This window comes from Pyrgilauda ruficollis, unplaced genomic scaffold (assembly GCF_017590135.1).
Source record: "Pyrgilauda ruficollis isolate IOZ18807 unplaced genomic scaffold, ASM1759013v1 scaffold29, whole genome shotgun sequence".
NCBI classification, from domain to species: domain Eukaryota; kingdom Metazoa; phylum Chordata; class Aves; order Passeriformes; family Passeridae; genus Pyrgilauda; species Pyrgilauda ruficollis.
The window spans coordinates 6,445,443-6,467,024 of record NW_024524266.1 but is presented as its reverse complement, the minus strand read 5'-3'; the positions used below and the strand labels follow the sequence as shown (position 1 = coordinate 6,467,024).

General features: G+C 38.6%; 1 protein-coding gene across 1 annotated transcript in view; it reads left to right on the top strand.

The window, feature by feature from the left end:
- The window catches only part of ARHGAP6 (Rho GTPase activating protein 6), a 314,111-nt gene that overhangs the window by 273,222 nt on the left and 19,307 nt on the right, over nt 1–21,582 (top strand). The window contains exons 4-7 of the mRNA XM_041472498.1: nt 8,812–9,068; nt 13,589–13,784; nt 16,815–16,870; nt 20,565–20,715. Coding sequence (XP_041328432.1) covers nt 8,812–9,068; nt 13,589–13,784; nt 16,815–16,870; nt 20,565–20,715 — 660 coding nt within the window. The remainder of the gene's footprint in view (nt 1–8,811; nt 9,069–13,588; nt 13,785–16,814; nt 16,871–20,564; nt 20,716–21,582) is intronic.

Here is a 21,582-nt window from a genome sequence, read left to right as displayed (position 1 = left end):
GGACTGCATCTTTTCTCCAATTTTCTTTCTCCCCACTTTCACCATCCAGTGCAGAATGTGGTCTGTATAACATGATCCAGTTATTTACCTGCATTTGTACTCTCAATTTACAAAGCACATAAACCCAGCACTGCCCAAGCAAGTCAGTTGGTATGCTTTTCTTTCTTTAACCTTAGGAAAACAGCCATTGTTTAAAATACATAAATGCTTCAGTGCTATTGATCAGTTGGATTTTTGCAAACTCCACGTGACATGGATTTACGGATATGGTTGTATTCCTTTGTTTGGACACTAATCAGCTTTATGGGCTGGGCCTTAATCCCAGACCTGAAGTTGACCTGTAATTCAGAGCCATTTGAACTAAGTCTAAATACTGAGATGCTGGAAAGTGTCTGTGAAATTGCATGTAGGTAATTGTGCATCTAATTTTGAGTTCACTTCTGGAAAAGAAGTTCTGGAAAAATGGTTGTAAAACTCAGCATGGATATCCCAGTTTCACAAACATGCACTCAAATCCAGGAATTTGTGACAGAAGAAGTGACCTGGTTACTCTGATGTCCTCACTGTAAGTCTAGTTTAGCAGAAAAGTGGAACTTTGAAATTCCACTGTAAAAATTAACATCCCCATTTCCAAGTTAGTTTAGATAGTTGTCAGGAAGAAAATATTATTATTTTCAATTTTATTTGTTTGATGAGTTAAAATGCGTGATTATTATTTTCTTGATTTAAAACTGGTTATGGAAAATATTTGTATTAATGTTTCTAAAACTGAATGTGCCCTGACGCATTGGTTTGATACATCCAGTGGCTTCCTGTATTATTACATTGCAAGCACCAAACTTCTAATTTGTTACAAGAATTACATGATATATGACTGAGGCCACATGCAGGAGGAGTCATTAAGGAAAGGATTTAATGATTTAATGTCCTATTAATTAATTACATTTGGTTACATCGTAATTAGTCAGTCATTACATTGCTGTGTTTTTTTTCTGTAGTTGTTCATTCAGATAAGAGTGCAAAGCAACATCATTCTGTGCAAAACCTGCTCTGCTTTCAGTGTGTTTGCCAGATACTGATCTTCATAGGGCCTGTGAGGTGCTCTTCTGCACCAGAAAAGGCTAACCACATCCTGCATTTAAAAATGTTTTATCTCTCACAAATTTTTGGTGTACTGAGAGTTTTCATCTTTCCTCCCTTAGGGGTGCCATGACTTTGGTCGTCTCTGTTGAAAGTTTCTCTTTAGCAGTTTGAGAGTTAAAATACATTCTGGCTTTTTTCTCCTCACATTTTTTCATTACTGAGGCAGATTTTAACAATGATAAACTGCTTTGAAAATTCACCAAAGCCAGATTTTTGCTGTGTCACCCAGACTTGGCAGATCTTTGCAGTTACACTTTCAGAGCTCCACCAGTGGTCTGATGCAGTGCCTTGAGAAGTGAGAGTGTCCTTTTGGTGATGGATACAAATCCTTAACCCGGACTTGGTCTTTATTCCACTAAATTCTCTGTTGCCAAAGATCTTTCAAACATATTTTTTTCTTATATTGCATGCATTATTTTTTTATTTCCTTACAGCTGTGGTTTATTTCAGCTGACCTTTGTTTCTAATAATTACAGAGCTGCACCAGTTGAGCACTTCAAGATAATATTATTTTCTGCTATTATCTTCTGTTCAGGGATTTTCTTTTGTGTCTACCTTGCACAGTAGCATTTATGCTCCATTCAGTTAGTGGGTTTGGGGATATACCTGATTTTTATTCTGAAGAGTTTTCTGAGTGGACTTTTCCTTTTAACGCTCACTAGTTGCCAGTAAAGATCATCACTTTGTACTCATTCATCATTCTTTAAATTTATCTACTTCCTGGTTTTCAGCCTTGCTCATACTATCTGGTTACTTATACCAAGTATTTTTAGAAATCACTATGCTGATTCTCCTAATTTTAATTCCTTTTTTCTTATTATTATTTGAAATTCAGATGTTTCAAACATACTGCTTTTGTCCTTTTTTATCCCATCTGCTTTTATCCTTTTTCTCCCATCTCTCACTGTCTTATTCTGAGTTATAGAGATGTTGTACATGCACTCACCACTTATAAAATATTAGGAGCACCCTCTGAGAGGAAAATACCCCATCACTTTTCAAACAGTAGAACCTGTATTTCTCTCCTTCCTTTAGAAGAAATTTGGATTGGTCAGTAAGGGTCCAGGAAATTGGAAGGAGTCACATTCTGAACAGGTTATCTCAGCAGAGTGAAAAGAAAGGCATATCTGCTCTTACTAATTGCCAACAGCAAATGTTAGGCAAAAATAGCCCAAGTAGCAGCATATGGCATCTTAGCTGTCAGGTTTTCTGGCCATGGTTGGTCCTGGTGTACTTTTCTCTGCCCTTCTGAGTTATTAAGGATCATCTGCCACTCAGGTACTTGCTGAGCAGACTTAATGCACGGCAGCAGAGGGAACGAGCAATCAGGATTGCTGGTTTGTGCCATGGGGGCCATCAGCCTGGCACAGTGGTTGAAAGGTGGCTGTTTTCCTGTGGGAAGCAGCAGCACCAGCATCTCCTGCAGCCTCAGGAGTTGGGGGGACAGTATTGCTCAGGCTGATGCTCAGCTTTTAGCTCTGGAAAGAAAAATCGAAGGCCTTGTGCTTCTAGTCTCCATCAGGATGAGCCTGCTGTGCTCACACCAGAATTGAGCCCCACCACCTTCCCTGAACAGTGGCCTCCATGTCACCTGCAGTCAGAATTAACCTCCCTTGACATGCCTTTCACAGCAAGCTTGTTCTATAGAGAGGGTATTTTCCATTTCTGGGCAGCTGGTCCATGACAAACACTCCTCACTGTGAGCATGGGTGTGCTACACAAAAGCCTGGGAGCACACACCCACCCAGGTAGGTCCCTAGCTCTCAAGCCTGAAAGGAATGCCTTCCTTCAGCTTATTTTGGGGGATTTGTGGTGGGCTTTTTTAGTAACTAGTCCAGCTGCACTGTTGTGAGGAGAAAACAAAACCAGGCTACAGGACATCAGAGGGGAAGCAGGAAAGCTGATTACCAGATACATCATATGAGGAGATGCAGCTGCCTCGATGCAGATTTCATTTCAAACCCTCTCCTGTAGCACTGATGTGCACTGAACTGCCCCAAGGTCTAGGTTTCTGGGGTTACTCTCTCTGCAGAGGTGCCCAGGACTGTTCTTCCCCACCCACCCCACCAGGTATCCATGCTTAAAAGGGATAACCAAAAGGAATGGAATTAATTTTTTCTAGGAATGTTTGGAGATTTAATAACTTGTGTTTTAGGACTCAGTCCAATCTATGGAGTTTTTACTGTCTAAACCTCACATTTTGTTTAGATGGATTAGTCACCCTGTCTGTTACGTGAAAGTTTCAGCAACTTGTCAGGCTTCTGAAGGCAAATAAAGACACCACAGTTGAATTTAATGCACATTAAATGAGTTTCATATATCTTTGTCCTTTTTTATATCTGTCAACATCTTGTTAAAAGTGGAAAAATTGTAAAAGAAGTGTTTTTTCAATTGTTATTACATCTCTGAGTAATTCACCAGAGCAGGATATAGCAAAACTTGCTGAATGTAAACAGACTAAACAGGAGAACAGCCCTCCACCCAGACATTTAAACAATATTTTCAGCTTCCATCGTTCCAAGTGTTTCTGCTTTACCCAGCCTCCTTGTTATTAATGGCCATCATGACCCTGGATCCTACTGTCCACAAATGTCTCCAAACATTGCCTTTGGCTGCTGACAAACAGTACTCAGGCTGAAGGAGCAGCAACATGTCTGTGCTGCTTGGGATAAGACATTCTCAGGATGCTGTGCCTGCTGGCAGCTGGATATTGTTCCCTTATGGATTCAGTGCTAATGCAGAAGCAGGGTATTTTGGCATCCCTTGCCAGTGCTATGGGTGTCAGTGTAAGCTGGCCTGCTTTTTCAGTACACACTGGCATTCTTGAGAGAGATGCCTTACAGAAATTACTCACCCTAGAAGATTTTATCAGTAAACCAAGTTTGTTTTGCCTTGATTCCATAAAACCCTACAGGTTAGCAAAGAGACCTGCTCAGAATTTATAATCACTTGTTAGGTGATTGCTTGAGTAACTGAGAATCATTCCTTTTGCTGATGTTTCTGCATGGGGTGTAAATACCTGGCAGGTTCATCTGTGAGGCCTCAGCAGAGCTGCTGTGTATGCAGGACTTCCTGAGAAAAAGCCTTCCTGGTAACTCTGTGGCATATGCAAATCCAGCAGATGTTTAATTTTTCTTTAGTTCAAAATTCTTGAAAATGTCTTTTGTGTTTACTTCCTATTCATTCTCAATAAATTAAGATATTAATTAACTTTTGCATTTGTTCTCAGTAATTCAGCCTATTGTGGTGTCTGTGTGTCTTGGCACAGCCTAAGGAGGGAGCTGAATAAATGAATTTCTTTTAAACTACAATAAAAAATTTCTTTTTTTATTGTAGTTTACCAGAAATTGTTTTTTAAAAACATTTCCACCACCTTGCCATGCCTCTTTAAAAAACTTTGAATATGTTTCTCATGCTTTCTAGGCATAAATAAAGGGTTTTTTAAAATCAACATTGTGTCATATTTTATACTGAAGTCAAGTAAAGTACCAAATTATCTCTTTAATGTTTTGTAAAAAAAGCCCAGACCTACTCCCAGAAAGAAGCATATGTAATTGGGAGGGCTGTATATTACTCCTTGAAGGTCAGTGATCTCTGAGTAGCTGAAGAAGAGATTTTCAGCCACAGAACTGATGCTGAGAACATTGTGTTATCTCAAATCTCCTGGAGTCAGTGCAGGTTTTGAAGAACCTTCAGATGGAAGGAGTTTTACAGTTCCCTTTATGGACTGAGGTTTCTGTTTTCCTTGTTTGCTGCTTCCATCACTGTCTCTACAGATCTGAAATAATTGATTTCAGTTAGTGAAACAGAGTTACCTTGTCTGCCTAGCTGGGGAGATTGACTTAAAGACCCATTTAAAAATCCCTTTAAAAGCTTGTTATTCTCTCATCTCTATTCCTGTCATTTAAATAGATATGGTACAAGCACCTTAGTCAATCTTGGTCACGGGATTTTAGCAACCCAAAACCAGCATTTATGATGTATTAAGAAAAAACTCCCAATGCTAAGGACCCTAACCATAGTTACTTTTCACTTTATTAGTATTGAAAGACTCATTAGAATCTAGAATATAGATCTCACTGGCTCCTAATAGACTGTTATGTTCTGTGGGATAGAAAGCCCTTTTCACCAGCTGCAACTTCAGAGAAGTCTTTTAAACTGTGTTTGGACAGGGTGACATGAGGTCAGGTAAGCTATAACCATGTGGGTCAACATCCTGAATATTATCATTTGATTAGAAAAAAGGAGGATTTGGGATCACTGAAACTCTTATTTGATCTGGCTAGGAATTTTTCTGTGACATGATGCTTTTTATTAGGAAATGATGATTTACTGCCAAAGATAGATTTCTTAGGAACATATCAGTTTCAATCAAAATTTTGTTAAGAAACTTGCCTCAGCTGCAAGATTGACTTTCTGGTAAGAGAAATTATGCATTTCTCCAAAATAGTAAATTACCTCCTTTGCCAGTAAACACTGAAAACTGGAGTGTATTAAAAGTGGTGCAGGCTAAGGGTAGGATCCTGTTTCCAAGCTGATTGCCCAATCTGCCAGGTTCTTTCACATTTTTACATTATGCTTTTTGTAAAATGTCTTTTTAAGCTGCCCAGTCTCCTCACTGAATAAGTGATCAATTTTTTGTTGAGTTTACAGAGAATAACTGACTTAGTAGCTTTGGCACTCAGTATGTATACAACAGACCAAGGTTTGAGGCAGTGCTTTAAAGTACATTTCTTCATGCAAATGAAACCTCGCTGACAGAGGAGATCCCCAGCATACATCTGTAAAAAGGCAGTTGGTCCTTTTACGTTTCTTGTGAACCAGAGCCTCAAACCTACACATCTTGTGATTTGAGTTAGTGCCCTTTCTCTCCCATCCATGAATTGCTAATTACTTCACAATTACTTCACATGGTACAGCTTTTCTTTTTTTTATGAATCTGAAATGTCAGAAGGGCTAACATTCACTCTAATTACCTGTCCAGCAAGGAAGTTTTCGGGATTGAATGCTTCTGATGAGTGGTTGGTAGAACATGCTCTCTGCCACCACAGCCCATGGTGCAAATACACACACATTTTGGTGGGAGCTTGAGGCTGCAGGCAGTCTGCAGAGGGGGCAAGTGATTCTCTTAATTTCAACAAATGAGCAAAACTTTACTGGGTTTGCCAACTCTTTAATGTAATTACCACTGCCAGCCAGCACCATTGCCATCTGTATTTAGTCTGAAATTCAGCCAGCTGGTTTTCATCCAGTTCCACATCTCTGCCAGACACTGAGAAATTGAGGAAGTAGTTCATGTCCTCTGAGAAAGTCTACATCAGAGCAGCCTGGAGTAGAGGCTCATTGTCCTTTCTCTGGGCCACATTGAGCAAGAGCAATTAAAAACCTGGAATCCCACACCTGGGAGTTTCCAAGGAGGGGCAACGCCTACCTCAGAATGCCAACCTTCACATACTGAAGTCAGGGAGAGGGTCATTTTAATGAAACTTGTTTAATGAAGCAGTGCTGAGAGCTCATCTCCCAGCTGATGTAGAATCAATGGCACCAGCCTGCTAAATACTGCTGTCCTCTCCCAGTTAAAAGCATGCAGCAGCGGCTGGCCTTGGAGGGGAAGGACGATCACCCCTTCCAGACGTCCCTGCTAGCTGTGGCCAGCACCACCAGCAGCACTGGGGCACTCTCCCGGTCCTGGGTCCGGTCAGGAGGGCGCCTAAAAGCAAGGAGAGGGAGAACCGGGGCATAACCATTGCAAATAAAGGGGTACATGGAACGAACCAATTTACAACTTAACCAAGTTAAAGCGTGAGAAACACACCGCAACAAAAGCACAAGCAGCTCTGAGCCAAACCAGAGCAATATGCTGTGTTGGCTTTTCTCAGGAAATGTTGTAGGACAAATAAAAGGGATGCTGGGAGTATAAGAAAGCACCTGGTTAGACAGCCAGAAGGGAACATGTGTTGCATATGTGCATTTCAAATTTGTCATCTTAAATGTCCACTAGGAAGATAATTCAGAGTAGTAAAAAAAAAATTAATATTAATACTGTGATAATTTTGTAGACACACTCTGCTGAGTACAGGAGGGAAAGGTCTAACTGAACTCCTGAAAGTGGCAATTCCTGCATTGCTTGGTATCTGTGTGAGGATGTTCTTTCTTGTCCTAAATTAAATGCAGATGGTTTTAGGTGTCATTCTACTCATAGGTCACCTCCAGAGTTGCTTGATATATGAGGCTCTGCTTCCTGATTTAGTTTTGTCTGGCCACCAAAGTTAACTCATGTCTTAACATTTCATGCTTCTAAAGAGCAGGAATGGAGCTACCAAATCAGAACAATGGGCTGTTGTTTCTTTAGTTTGATAGACTAGTAGTGTCCTCATTCAAGATTCTTAAAATATCCTCTTCTTTTCAATGCCTTACTTAATACAAATTCAGATACAATTTGTAAGCGTCTCAAAGTCAGACTTAAAATCCCAGGAGGCATCTAATCATTTACATGATTGTAGCAAGAGAAGTATAGGATATAAGAATTTTTCTATGTGCTTCTTTTTATTTTTAATAATTTCTTTTTTGATGCTTAAAGAAATTTGGTTTTAATCTCTGGTGCTTTATTTATTCCTGATCTGAGCAGGTCTGAAGCTGGAACCTAGTAGAAGTTGCACTAATTTTCACCAGGGTGAATAGCATCAATGGCTATTTTTTTTTTCATTTCTTTTGAGCACAAGCCAATTCTAGTTGGAAATCTGTCTCAGTGGTTTTGCTTCTGCTAATCTCAGATATGATTTGAAAATTATTGATGATAATTTAATTGTTGCTGATTCACTGTAAAACATTTTTCTATTTTGTAAAATATTTAAGCATTTTACTTTGAGATCCGAGATATATGCTGGTTTTGTACATTACGCTTATATTGATGTAACTGTATAGTAACCCTTATATAGAGTTATGTAAGGATTATGTTCTTAATCGAGACCAACGTGTTCTCCTATATTTCCATGTGTCCATGCTTTTTTACTGTTACAAAGGAACTTTATACCGATATTCCACTATTAAACAGGTTCAACCTTACCAGTATTTAAAACAGTATAGTTCTTGTGTAAATGGAAAACTATATCCTTGAAGGCTTAGGCTGAGTGGTGAATGTACTTTGAAGCTCTCTGCACAGGTAGAGTCATACTCTTTGAACTGTAGTGAAACCCGTGCACATGCCAGGACCCCTTGACTCTGGTGCCCTACAGCATTCATGAGAAAGAGCCTGTGGAGGGATCTGAAACATGAGAGAGAGCTTTGGCACAGTCCAGTGAGGCTCACAGTCTCTGGATGGTTACCAGAGCTTCTGATGCCCCTGTGCACCATCTACATGTAACCAGAAGTGCCTGATTTCAGTTACTTTTGGTGGAAGTTAACATCTGAATTAGAATTGATCTCAAGTGATTTTCTAAGGTCCTGTGCAGTGTATCTTGCATTATGTGACTAGAAATATGTCAGATACCATGGGCTGCGACAGCCTGGCACTGTTGTTATTATTACTGAGTCCAATACTTTATTGGAATTTACTATATATTTGAAGGGACTTCAGATTGTTTTTCTTAACAAAGAAAGAGTTAATTCTTTTTGTACTAAATAAATACCAGATGTTTGGTAACTATTAGGGGTTTGTTGTTGTTGCAGAATTTATTCCCCAGGCTTTTGGAATGCCTCTGTCTCAAGTGATTGCTAATGACCGGGCCTACAAGCTCAAGCAAGACTCTCAGAGAGAAGAGCAAAAAGATGTTTCAGATTTTGTGGCCTTTCTCTTGCCATTTGGAACTAAAAGACAGAACAAAGAACTTTCCAGCAGTAACTCATCTCTCAGCTCCACCTCAGAAACACCGAATGAATCCACTTCTCCTAACACACCTGAGCCAGCGCCACGAGCAAGGAGGCGTGTAAGTAGACACATCACGGGGGGGTGTGATTGTAGGTCCAGAGGGTCTAGCTGGACCAGGAAAAACCTGTTGTGTGTGTGGACTGTGGAATACTTTTTGTTCAAATAGTGGGTTTTTTTCAGGTGGATGTCAGCCTCATCAGTGTCAGAAAACTCTTAACTGTAGTGGAAATCTTCTTTTGCTGATGCTGTTGGGAAGAGGTCATACAGACCCTGTGAGTCTGTAACAGATCGCAAAGAGGCAGAGAGATTATCTAGAAGTCTTCCTGTTTGCTCCCTTTATCTACCTCCTTCTGTCTAACTCATTCAGATTTAACAAATTCCATCTGTCTTTAACCTAATTTTTTCAGCAGTTTTAAAGTCTAAACCTATGTGTTTGATATTTATAGGTATACTTATCTTAATCTAGCTGTAACTTGTCCCTTATAGGGATTAATAGTCAGACTTATTATCAAGTTATCTAACTTGATAATAAGTCTGACTATTAATCCCTATCCTTATGTTAATAAAAATCCTCATGGTCTAACCCATGTCATATCCTCCGTGGTAAGTAAGGAGTTGTCAGACTAGATTTGTACCAGGGTCTTTGAAGGATGTTTCTGCATGCAGGCTAGGAAGATGCCTTTGACAGCAAAACACAGAGTGGAGGGTTTGGGTTGAATATTAATCTATATGTAAAATTGATAATTTTTTAGCATAAATCTGTTCCTTGTAAGTAAATTTTATGCTCTGAACTTTCTAGTTCTACAGTTGATAATATTTTTTCTTTTGTTACTGTGGAATAGAGGTTGTAGACTTTCCTGCTTTTTAGTTTCATTTGCAATGGAGGGAGAAAAATATTGCATAATAAAATACTTTGAATAAAACCCCTTTTAAGAAACCTGAGCAAGAATTAAGGTACAAGAACAGACTCTGGAAAAGAAAGTATATTCTTAAGAACCTCACCTTCTTTCTTCCTTAGGATAAAACCTGCTTCATAGAAATTCTCTGTTGGGCTCTTCCAACCAGGGATTAAGAGGGGTAGAACTGGAGTAAATTGCAAACTGAGAGAAGGAAGAAGGGGGGTCATGGGGCTCTTTGTTTGTCTAGCTGCCAGCTGAAGCTTGAAGTGTCTGTATTCTGTCTGCAGAACTGAAAGCATGATGTTTGCAGTCTTGTATACTCATCAATGCACATCTGTTGGTCTGTGCAAACCATATGGACAGGCATTTGTATTCACATGAAAGTGCAAAGTTACTTGACTAAGTGTAATGAGAAATCCATTAACTTCTTTCAGAATTTGGCAGTCAGTGACAAAAAGTAAAGCTTCACTGTATTTACTCCTTGGCTTCAGAACCTTTTGTCATAGGAGAGAAAGATAACTTATGTGTCCAGAGGTGACTCATCTGCTGTTCTTTTCAGAAAGATTTGATTATAAGATTTCTGACATATATTTGACCAGTGTGCAAGCAGAAGAACATGGATCCTTTGGTACATCCACAGAGATCCATCAGGACCAAGTTCCTAGAAGCTGAGGGAGGGTTTTGCTTGTTTTGTTTGTTTGGATAGTTGGGGATTTTTTTGCCAGTACTGGCATTGCCGCTTCCGGAGTGCAGAATTGGAGCCTTTAGTCCATAGAGAATGCAGTAGGAAATGCTTCACCTACAGAGAAATAAGAGTAGACTAAGGTGGGCAGTATGACATGAGGGAGCTGGCATTTTCTCTAGGGAATGAACTTAGCTAATGAATTTCATGAATTTTCAATTATTTAACATAAATATCAGCTCATATTCCATATCTTGTCTGTCTTCATAATTCTGTTTATCAGTGCACTTACTCCTCTGCCCTGAGCTTATTTAGGGGATGGTAAGGAAGCCTCCACTTATCCTTTATCTCTTGAGCACCATTGCACTGTTTTGAACTGAAAAATGCTTACAAAAAATGAAAAAAATTATTTGTTAGTACATGCAACTGATACAACCAATTTATCACAAAAATGCTGCACAGACACCTGGAGTGCAGTCCTCTTAAACTGAAGGAATTGTTTACCATTGCACCATTCACTTCTTTGCAACTGTGTCGTTCACTTTTGTGTATTTCAAACACAAAAGTGAGTCTTCAAGCACTCAGCTGAGACTTTCAATAAGAGGTAGAAGAAGGTAATGCTGGCTGCAGAGCTCAGGGTGTGAATGCTGTGGGTCCCTCTCCAGCAGCTTGACAAAAATCATTGTTGCTGCATTTTCTGTCCAGGATTTTTGCCCAGCAGTTGGAAGTTGAATCTTGAAGTTCCACTTTCCTTCATGTTTCTGTGTGCTTAGCTTAAAACTTCCCTAGTGTATTTAGGTTTTGAACCTGTCAGAGCAGGGACTGGTGTCCATTATGTGCAAAGGTAATGCCTGGTAGATGGAACTTGATTTTCTTTAGCTGCTGGGCATGGCAGTGTGTGTGTTACTGGACCTGGAGCGGTGGGCAGTGGTGTGCAGTCTCCTCCTCTGTTCCTCACTAGTCGGGGAGGTCTGGCTGAGTTTGAGCTGGATTTGTGGAGTATGTTGGTAACATTTTCTTGTGCACTTTGTAAAATCAGAGCTGGCCTGGACTTGGTATTGCCAAGCCATGGCTTCAGTCACTGAACTCAAGGTCACTCTTCCTAAAGCCAGCTGAGTGTGGCAGTTAATCCACAATTTTGATAAAATGCCCAAGGACCACGTTGAACTGACTGTATTTGCATCTATTTTAGGGATCTGAATCCGATTTAAGTGACTCTGGTAATGATTCATGAGGCGAGGATGCTTTGCAGACAGGAAAGGACCAGTAAAGGCAGGGTATAAAGGCTGGCACCTGTCACACAGGGGCTGCAGTGGTGAGGGTGGGGTTAGGATTTTCTGCCAATTTATTTATTTGATGTTTGGAATGCCAAACTCTTAAATAAAATCAAAATATCATTCAGTTGGAATTTTACACACATGGATCATAGCCAGAGGTTCTTGTTTGGTCTGGAGGGGTTTTTTGTTTGTGTTTTTGTTTCCTGTTGGCAGGAAATGGTGAAAGGAATCAAGAAGATGTACTTTTGAGAGACATCAGAAATAAAGGTCAAAAGTTGCATTCTAAAGGATCTAGTAATTGTTTATAGTAATGTGGGTAAAAAAAAAAAAACCTAAGAGCTTCACTGTGCTTCATTTATACATCTACCATGAGTTACAAGAAACAGAACTATACCTGATAAATGGGTTTTTTAAGGTATTATGAACTAGAAATTTGTCAATGAGTTTGAAATCTTGGTGGACTTTTTGTGAGTTTTGCCTATGAGTTGAAAATCTTCATAAAGTTCCGTTGGCTAGGCTGATGGAACAAAATACTTTTAGAGCTTTGAATTCCCTTGTAAGCAATTGTACAGTTCTCATTTAATAGACATAGAGTTCTGACTAGCAGTCTATAAATTGCCTGTCAGCTTTTAACAAACTATAGTTGTCAGAAAAGTTTTGAGTAGGAATTTACATTTTCATTATTATTTCTTAGGATGACATGTTGCATCCCTGTACAGTACATTTTATGTTACGGTAAAATTTATGCTTTGTTTTAGAAAGAAAGAAAATAGTTTACAACAGACATTTTTAATGGGAATAAAACCTGAATTTTTTTCTTGGTGTTTTTATTATTATTATTATTATTATTATTATTATTATTATTATTGTAAGACTACATGTACCCTAGAATGTTTTTGCCTCATAGCCTTAATAAGACTTGAGAGAAGTGGTAATTTTGAAGTGACACTAATCTTGTGCTTTGAAAAAAAGTCTTATTTTTGAAGTGTGAAAATTGAAACATGCCAGAAACCACTGGCTGCTTGTGCTGCTTTATCCTTAACAGACTGCTTGAACTTCTGCACCTTGCTGTAATTGAAACCTGGATTTCAAAGCTTTCATTGGAACTTCAATGATTTTAAAGTATTAAGATATGTGAAATAGAATTATTTAAAAAATGTTGCACCTCAACTTGTCTGGTGTATCTTTATTCTGTGATGGAGTGGGATTATTTCAAACTCTACAGATGTATGTATTTGTGATATTAACTGTTAACTGTACGTGGTATATGGTTGTAAATCATTTTGCATAAGTTTCACTGATACAATGGTCCAAGCTACAGAAGAAGTAGGCAATAAGATTTAAAAATATCTATATATCTCCATGCACCTGAATACGGTACTTCTGAGGTGCACCCACAGACCATGATTCATCCTTGCCCTGCAGTATGTGCAGGCTTACATCAGTAAAAGGATGGAGTAAAGGAGTGGAAAGCATTTCAATTTTCAGTGTTTTAATTTGTATTTGTTGTAATATGATAAGAATAACGTTGGTACCATAGTGAATTTTCCTATCCATTACACTGGTATTACAACTTGATTAATTTATAAAAATGTTGTAGCTAAGGGTATTTTTATATCAGTTTGTTTAAAATGCAGGTAGGCAAAAGTCTTTGTTGGATGTCCTGTGATGCTGAGATTTCCCCAGCCCTACTGATTGTTCATGTGTGTGTATTTTACAGGGTGCAATGTCTGTGGACTCTATCGCAGATCTTGATGACAATCACTCAAGATTGTTGGAGGCTCTCCAGCTCTCTTTGCCAGCAGAAGCCCAGAGCAAGAAAGAAAAGGCAAGAGATAAGAAACTAAGCCTGAACCCTATTTACAGGCAGGTTCCACGGCTTGTAGATAGTTGCTGCCAGCACTTGGAAAAGCATGGTAAGAATATTTTGTTTTCCCAGGAGTGGCAGATGTATTTTTACTATAATATAAATAAATGCCTATTTTGAGAAGTAAGTATATGCAAGGACATCTTTGAAAGCTAGACATTTTCCCTCCTGTTTTGCCTCTTGCTAAAAATACTGTCTCACAAGTAATTACGTACATGATAGCTTCCCAAACTGAAGATCTATGCTACGAGCTTGTAAACTGGCCCATAGAGCACAGGGATAGAGCCTTTTTTTGGAGGTCACCCATCTTGTACTGGGGTGCTCAGCTCTGCAGAAACAGCTCTTCACACCCCACAGGTTTACCTGTACCTTCAGAATAAAAAGTCTGAAATGTGCCAGTCAGTCTGGAGTCATTCACAGCCAGTGGATCTTAAGGTGTGAGATCTAGATTAACTATTTATACTGTAAGACTTTTGATATTTGAAGATGGGGGTTCAGAATAAGAAAGAATTCCATGCAAAATATATATTAAGCTCCAAGTAGCCTCTTCCTGTTCACTGCAAGGTTTGAAGTTTGAAGGCTGAATACTGAGTTTGTCTCTGGCTTGATTCCTTCTGACCAGCCTGAGGCTCAGGCCTGCTCTCTCCAAAGGAAATTACAGACTCCTGCCAGTATTCTTCCTATGTGTTCATGTTTGTCCAGACACAAGCCTCCCACAGCTTTACATAATGCAGAAACAATAGTCAGTCTAGGTATCTGCTCACCATCTCTGCCAATGTATCTTAGCCTTGTAAAGTTTCTTAATGATAATTCAAATAACTTGGCCACAGCAAGATGGAGCTATCACATGGCCAGATAATCAGCAAACCATAAAATAATGGTGATTGTAACAGCAAATGATGTATTTGATGCTAATTTCACCAGCAAGAAATCATTTACTAACTCTGAATGAAAGGCTTTTGCAAGACGAGGGACTGCAATTTAAACAACAGTGCTGAGCTTTCACAATTCATAACTGATAACTATCTTCCTTACAAATGTATCAAGGAACACTGCAAAAGATAGTTACCATTAGTCTTTTACAGAGATTAGATACCATGGCTGACAAGTAAGTATGGGATGATTAAATTTGAGATTAATGACTTTCACCCCTTTAAGCAAAGGTAGCTGAGCATAAAAGTATCTGAGTCAGCCAAAAATGCCATCCAGCTGAGCATCATTTGGATACTGTGATTTTATGTCACCTGATCATCTGTGATAAATTTTTTAATCCTTTTAATGCACTGTCATAACAAAGTTCTTTTCCATATGATGCTCTTTATGGAAATATTTCCTTTACACTGAAGTTTTCTTTTAAAGGAAATTTATGATGAGTTATTGTGCTTTGTTTAAGAGTAAACTATAATATACCACAGTACAATAATCTGATATAATCTGAGGCAAATTCTTCAATTTCAAATTTTATCTGCTTTCCACAAGACAGTCATTGGCACTGAGAGAAACCTAAAAATGGTAGAAGATGGACACTGTAGCAACATCATTCCAGGCTATATAATGGACCAAATTGCTGATTCTGAAAATACTTGCCTATATGCATAAGTCCTTTTTCAGCAACAAATCACCAGCAGTTTCTAATGACTGCTTTAAAGGACAATTCTGAGCATTGTATGACAAAACATGGTTATGTTTTTAGACATTAGAGTACCTGTCCTTGTTCACCTTCCCTATTTTCCCTGGGTTCACATCCCAGAGATATAAAGGCCTGGCTTTCTGTGGACCTGCAGTGTAGAAAAAACACTGTATGTCCATGTAGGAATGGGTAAGCAGCCTGCAGCTTTTGCCCAGTGTGTGTAATCTCCCTTGGATGATTCCCTGCCAGTGTTCCTGGGTTTACTAAATGGTAGTCCATCAATATTAACCAGAGAGAGAAGATATAAAAAGAGGTGTTATGTTGCGACTAAAAACTAAAAAGCAGAATCCTATCTGAATTTCTCTGATGAAGATCTGCAACTCCAAATACTGTTCAAGGTGACACATCTCCAGCAAGCAAGTGTAGCCTAATGGCTGTCAAAAGGCATTTGTTTCACAAGGTAATTTTACACTTCCTGTATGTCAGTAGGGATTAGAGTTGCAGACTAGCCCTTGTTAGACCATAAACTTCCAAGCTTATAGATCATTTCATCCGTTTTGCAAAACTTTATAACCATGTAAAATTATATTATATACACAGGCCCTCAAGGCTCTAAAATTTCCACTCACATTGTCATTGCTAAAGACCATGTCACCTCTCAAATTTTTCAGGTCCTGTTAGTCTGCAAGATGTGGCCATTCAAGAACCATATTATAATTTTTTTGTATTTGTAGTGGATTTCTACAGGGCTAGAAGAAGGTTTGAACTGATTTCTTATGAAATAGCAGGCAACACCAATTTCCTAGTCACATTAAGTCTAAATTACACACTTCTGCACTTTGCCTAAAGTACCACAATGCTTCTTTATAGCTTTCCCTTTATATAATAGCTGTTCCTACCTTATAAACTGCACACAACTCCCTGTTGAAGTTCTTCCCTCTCATAGTGTGCCTGAGTGCCCTATTTATGTACCTTTGAAGGGGACTCTCAACTTTATCATGACAGGAACTTTAGAGCCAGTGAGTTAGCCCAAATACCAGCTTCATCCTGTATCCAAATACACAGCCTAATGCCCACATATTTAGTTGTTTTACTGCCTTTTCCTTTGGTGTCAGTCCTGGAAGTTACACCTCCAAGCCCTGAGCAGTGCCCCTCAGTCTCTGCATACCTCTGCTCCTCATAGCAGTGGCACATCCAAAGTGGCAACACAAGAAATGTCACAGAGATGCCATTTTGCAGATTAAGTGTGATCCTTAAAAACCACAGTGGATGGCTTCTTATTCACAACCAAATCTTGCATCAACATGGTAAGTAGATGTGGAGAAATATGTTGCTTTTCTTTTAATTTATTCTTATAAGTACACATGTAGGTCAGAATGCTTTGGTTCAATGCAATTTTCAGGAGAAAATGAAACAATAAAATAGTGCTATGATGTGTTTCACTTGCAGGTCTCCAGACAGTAGGAATATTCAGAGTTGGAAGCTCAAAAAAGAGAGTAAGACAGGTGAGTGGATATGGATATGGATATGGATTTATTTCATCAGCCATAATACAAACAAATCTGATTCCTTTTGTTGTTATTTCTTTCCCATCTGTAGCATGGTGAAATTTAGGCTTTCTGGGTCAGTGACTTCACTGTTTTTTTGATGGCTCATACAAGGCTATTTCCAGTATCTTTTACATCTGGCGAAAACCTTGTCAGGTTCTCAGCAGGTTAACAGTCTCTGTATGTTTTGCTCTGGAAAAGTAGCACAGGGTTGGAGATCCAAATAAACTACAGTGAAGAAATTTTCCAAAGGTCACACTGCAGGGAAAAAAAAATCTTGGCTGTTCATTTCATCTCAGAAACAGCTGAAGCTCCCAAAGTAAACTCAGACTGTAAATCTTCTTTGGAAAACTCACGGTGTGAGAAAACATGCAAGTACAGAACAATCTCTTTGACCCTAAGATTGCTGCTCCCAAATATCACCTTTCTTTTACCCCTGCTAGACTTCAAGGTCAGAGCAGACCCTTCCAAGTTTTAGACTCAGTCAAATTATGAAAAAGCAAAGATAGTGTGCAGTTAGCTTCCAGAGATAAAGTCAAATGTGGGTGTTAGCTCCTAGGTATACCTACCTGCACTGTTATTCCCAGAAGCTGGGAATACATGTTAAACTAGAGCAGTGTTTGCATGATGCATAAGGAGGAGATAAAAAGATACAGGAAAATGTCCCTCCCAGAAAGACCAAAAACATCAAACAGAAAAAAAAAAAGCAAAAGAAAGCTTCACTGCATCTGATCCCACAGTTTATAGTTCTTTGCAAAAAGTTGCAAAAACTTCATAGTGTAATGTTTTATCATTCTGGAAAGTTACCTTGAATAGCTAAACTGAATTGATTTTGGCTGGTAGGACAGTATAGCCTACTGAATTATAGCTCATTCTCCAGTACTTTCTATTCCTGAGTCGCTGGTGTTACACTAGGCAAACAAACATCTGCAGAGGCAGTTTTCAGATCAACACTGAACTAGATAAAGTATTGAAGTTGTCTCACATTTGCATTGCAAGCTTCAATGTCAAAATGTACATAATCATTTAGGGGTGGGTACAATTGCATCATACATCTGGGGAAAAAGCAGAGAGCTTCCATAATTCACTTGTAAACTAAGCCTTACTCTGAACATTAATGACTTTCACCACTTTTTGTTCTACATTGTTTTCAGAAGGTGAGGAAATAAAGAGATTCGGGTATCTATGTTTTTTATTACATGGACTAATTTATTGAACTAGGTAAACTGATATATTTCATTAAACAACAAGGATGCATCAGCTTGGCCCTTGTAGTTACAGTAATAAATGCTGTCAACATGAACACATGGGAAAGTCTTGATTCAATTAAAATTCCACTCATTTTCTGAACCGTAGAAAGCCAAACCCAGCACTCAGATTTTGGTGTGCTTTTGCAGCTGTTCATTAGTTTTTCTTGTGTAGAAAGTAAGCATATTTTGTTTTCCTTCCTTCCCCAGTTAGAAAATGTCCTGTTTCAACTGTAGTTTGTTGCAGTAAATACATAAGTAAGTAGATGCATGTGCCAGCGGTGTTTTTGATTGGTGAGCAGGAAGAGAAAACCTAGAACACATGCATCTCTTGCAAACCCCCTCCTTCATGTTCAGTGAGGTGTAGGACAGAGATTCCCAAGCTCACGTTGACTCAGGGTGGTAGATCTGGTGCATCAGGATGCCAGGTACCATCTTGTGTCCGGAGCTGATGCTCGAGCAGAACATTGTTGCCAAGGTTGGGGTGGGCAGCCCTTGATGCTGGTGACACTGGTGACATTGCTGGGCCTGGTGACATGGTGGCAGCTTCAACACTGAGGATGAAGAGTAAATAGCTGGAGCTCTGCTCTCCTTTCCCCTGTTCCAGCACAGATGTCCTCATCTCGCATGTTATAAGATTCAGTGGATGCTGTAGTTCACCACCTGTATCTTCCAAAAGTCTGAAAGCATTCCTTGTGAATGGAATCTGAAAGACAAAGTTTAAATGTACAAAATACAGTTCTAACAGCCATGATACCTGAGCCTGAAATGTGGCCACATTTCACCAAGGCTTCTATGATCTTTTGCTGCTTAGGACATCTCTGTAAGGTCTCACAGGATATTGGATCACAAGTGCTATATTCAAGTCTGTAACAGCAGTTTATGATTTAGCCAGCTATTTGGGAAGTCTGAATTCCTGATGCAGTGCTAATCTGTTTCCTCAGCTGCTTTTGGGCACTTAAGTGCAGAAACAATCTTCTGGATTGAGGTAATTTATGGTGCTCTGCAGGGATGTTCCGCATTTGTCACCAGTCTGGAGAGTAGAATTAAGCTGGGAATGAAGTCTTCAAGTTGGCAATGGAAAACCTTTGACCATAAATCAAAGAATAATTTTAGATAAAGAACATATTCTGGTCTTCATAGCATAATTATTCATTAATAGTAATGACTGATATGAATAATGTTAAAAGCAATCCTAATAAATTAGAATGGAGGCTGTGGTTTTTAATGAATATCTGTCACACCTATTATGAAAGCTCAATCTGAGCTGAAAACACAGGATTTTCATACTGAACACACTGAAGATAGATTTGCACGTGACCAAGATTTGCCACAAATTTTTACAGGCATATAGTTTGCTTGTGACTTAGCTTCTTTCCTCTCTTTGGTATGTTTGTAATATTCCTGGTGAAGAAAACTGGCACCTCCGATTTCTTTGTTTATAAGATTTAGCTGTAATCACTCTCTGAGAAGAGAAGTGTGACATAGCTATACCACATAATGTTAGCAAAGGTGCAATTTTTTTTCTAGGAAATAGTTTTAAAACCTCTTGACTGTTTTCAAAATGCAAAAAGACTAGAAGGTGAAGCTGTCAGCCTGAGGAAAGTATTCTGCTCTTGTTGCTGGAAAATCCCTCCAGAAGGGCAAACTTTTACCTTTTCATAAGGTATCTTGGAAGAGTGTTTTTATCTGCCTTTGGGAAGTCTGATGCCTTTGAATTATACAGCATTTGTCTGAGGACCAAAGCAGGGGGAAAAAAAACCTAGCAATACCATGTAATGATGTTAGCTTGCTGTTTGTGAACCCTGTAATGATGATTACTTAAGGAGCATAACTAAATTAGGAAGGCAGAACAAGGTGTGTGTGAAGGAATGCTGTGAAGTCTTAGTGACCCTGTCTACTTGCTACCTATCTTTACATACAGTGTTAAATGACAAGAGAATGTGAATTTGGTGGATATTCATATGATCTCACTAATAATGTTTTTCTACGAAATTCATAAGTGTTACAAAATGCAATTTCAGTCTTTCTGGTTCCGGGGATAATGCAGTAAGGTGATATAAGAGCCTGTCTTGTAATGTTCCTTATTCTCTCCAGTTTCTGCCTTTGCATTTCTTGCATTTCTGCAAAAATTATACTTGGATACATGTTTTTATACAAGAGTGTCATATATTAGCTGGAGATTGTATTTTATTACAATTTGTATTTTATTACAAACCTTAAGTTATGTATTATGGAATAAGAAACAATTAGATACGAATTATATCTTTGACCTTTCCAAAGACTAGTCATGCTCAGTCTTGAAATTAAAAATGAATAAATCTGCTTCTTAAAAGATTTTCTGTGTTGGGATGTATTAATTGGGACAGTAAGTGACTATGGTTTTCTCTCATGATTTTTTTCAGTTACGTGAAGAGTTTGACCGAGGTGTAGATGTTGTATTAGATGAAGAGCACAGCATTCATGATGTTGCTGCCTTGTTAAAGGAATTTCTGCGTGACATGCCTGACCCACTTCTCACCAGAGAGCTTTATACACCTTTCATCAACACTCTCTGTGAGCTCTACAGCATCTTGATTTATCAATTTTGTTTGAATTCTTTGATTTCTACTAATAGCCTTCTTTTATTCTTTTCCTTTAATGCTCTGGCCTTGATTTGCTCCAAATATTTGTATAATACACTATAAAGTATATAGTATATTTAATATACAATAGTATATATAATATAATACAATACAGTGTATATTAATATAAATAATATAGTACATTCTAAATTTCCAGAGGTCTTAGTTTTACTTCTTGGTTTTGTACTATAGAAGTATAATCCAAAAAATCACAACAAGAAGGATTTCACTAACTATACATATTTTTGCATTTGTAAGGATGGAATTAATGCTTTCTATTAAAACCTGACCCTGTCATTGATCCAGCAGTGCCAGATCACAGACTCCCATTTGAATCCTTGTGACTTAAAATTTTTAGATCTGTCTACTGACCAAAGTTCCAGCATGGCTTGAAAAATTCAAGTTTCTTCATACTTGTTTCTTTCATTCATTCTTCTTTGATGGTCCTCAAAGCCATCATATTAAGTACTTCCAATTGTGTTTCCTAAGTCCCAAGTGCAGACTCTCAGGGATTTAGAAAAAAGTAAAGTTGGATGTTTCAAGCTTGAGGAGCTGCCCGGTATGGGTTCTTCAGATGCTTTCTAGCCCTCACGTCTGAGATCCTGCCTCTGTCCCACCTTTGTCACTGGCTACCATTTAGACGGTAGATGGTAGTGGTAGCAGAGTGTCCTTTATTTCTCTGGTTGATTTTCCAATCTTCTGGTACTTCTGCAAGATGAAAATGTCTGAAGCATAAACATGACTGGAATGCTTGACAGCTACTGTACATACCAGTAGCAATACCTAAATGAATGGAGTA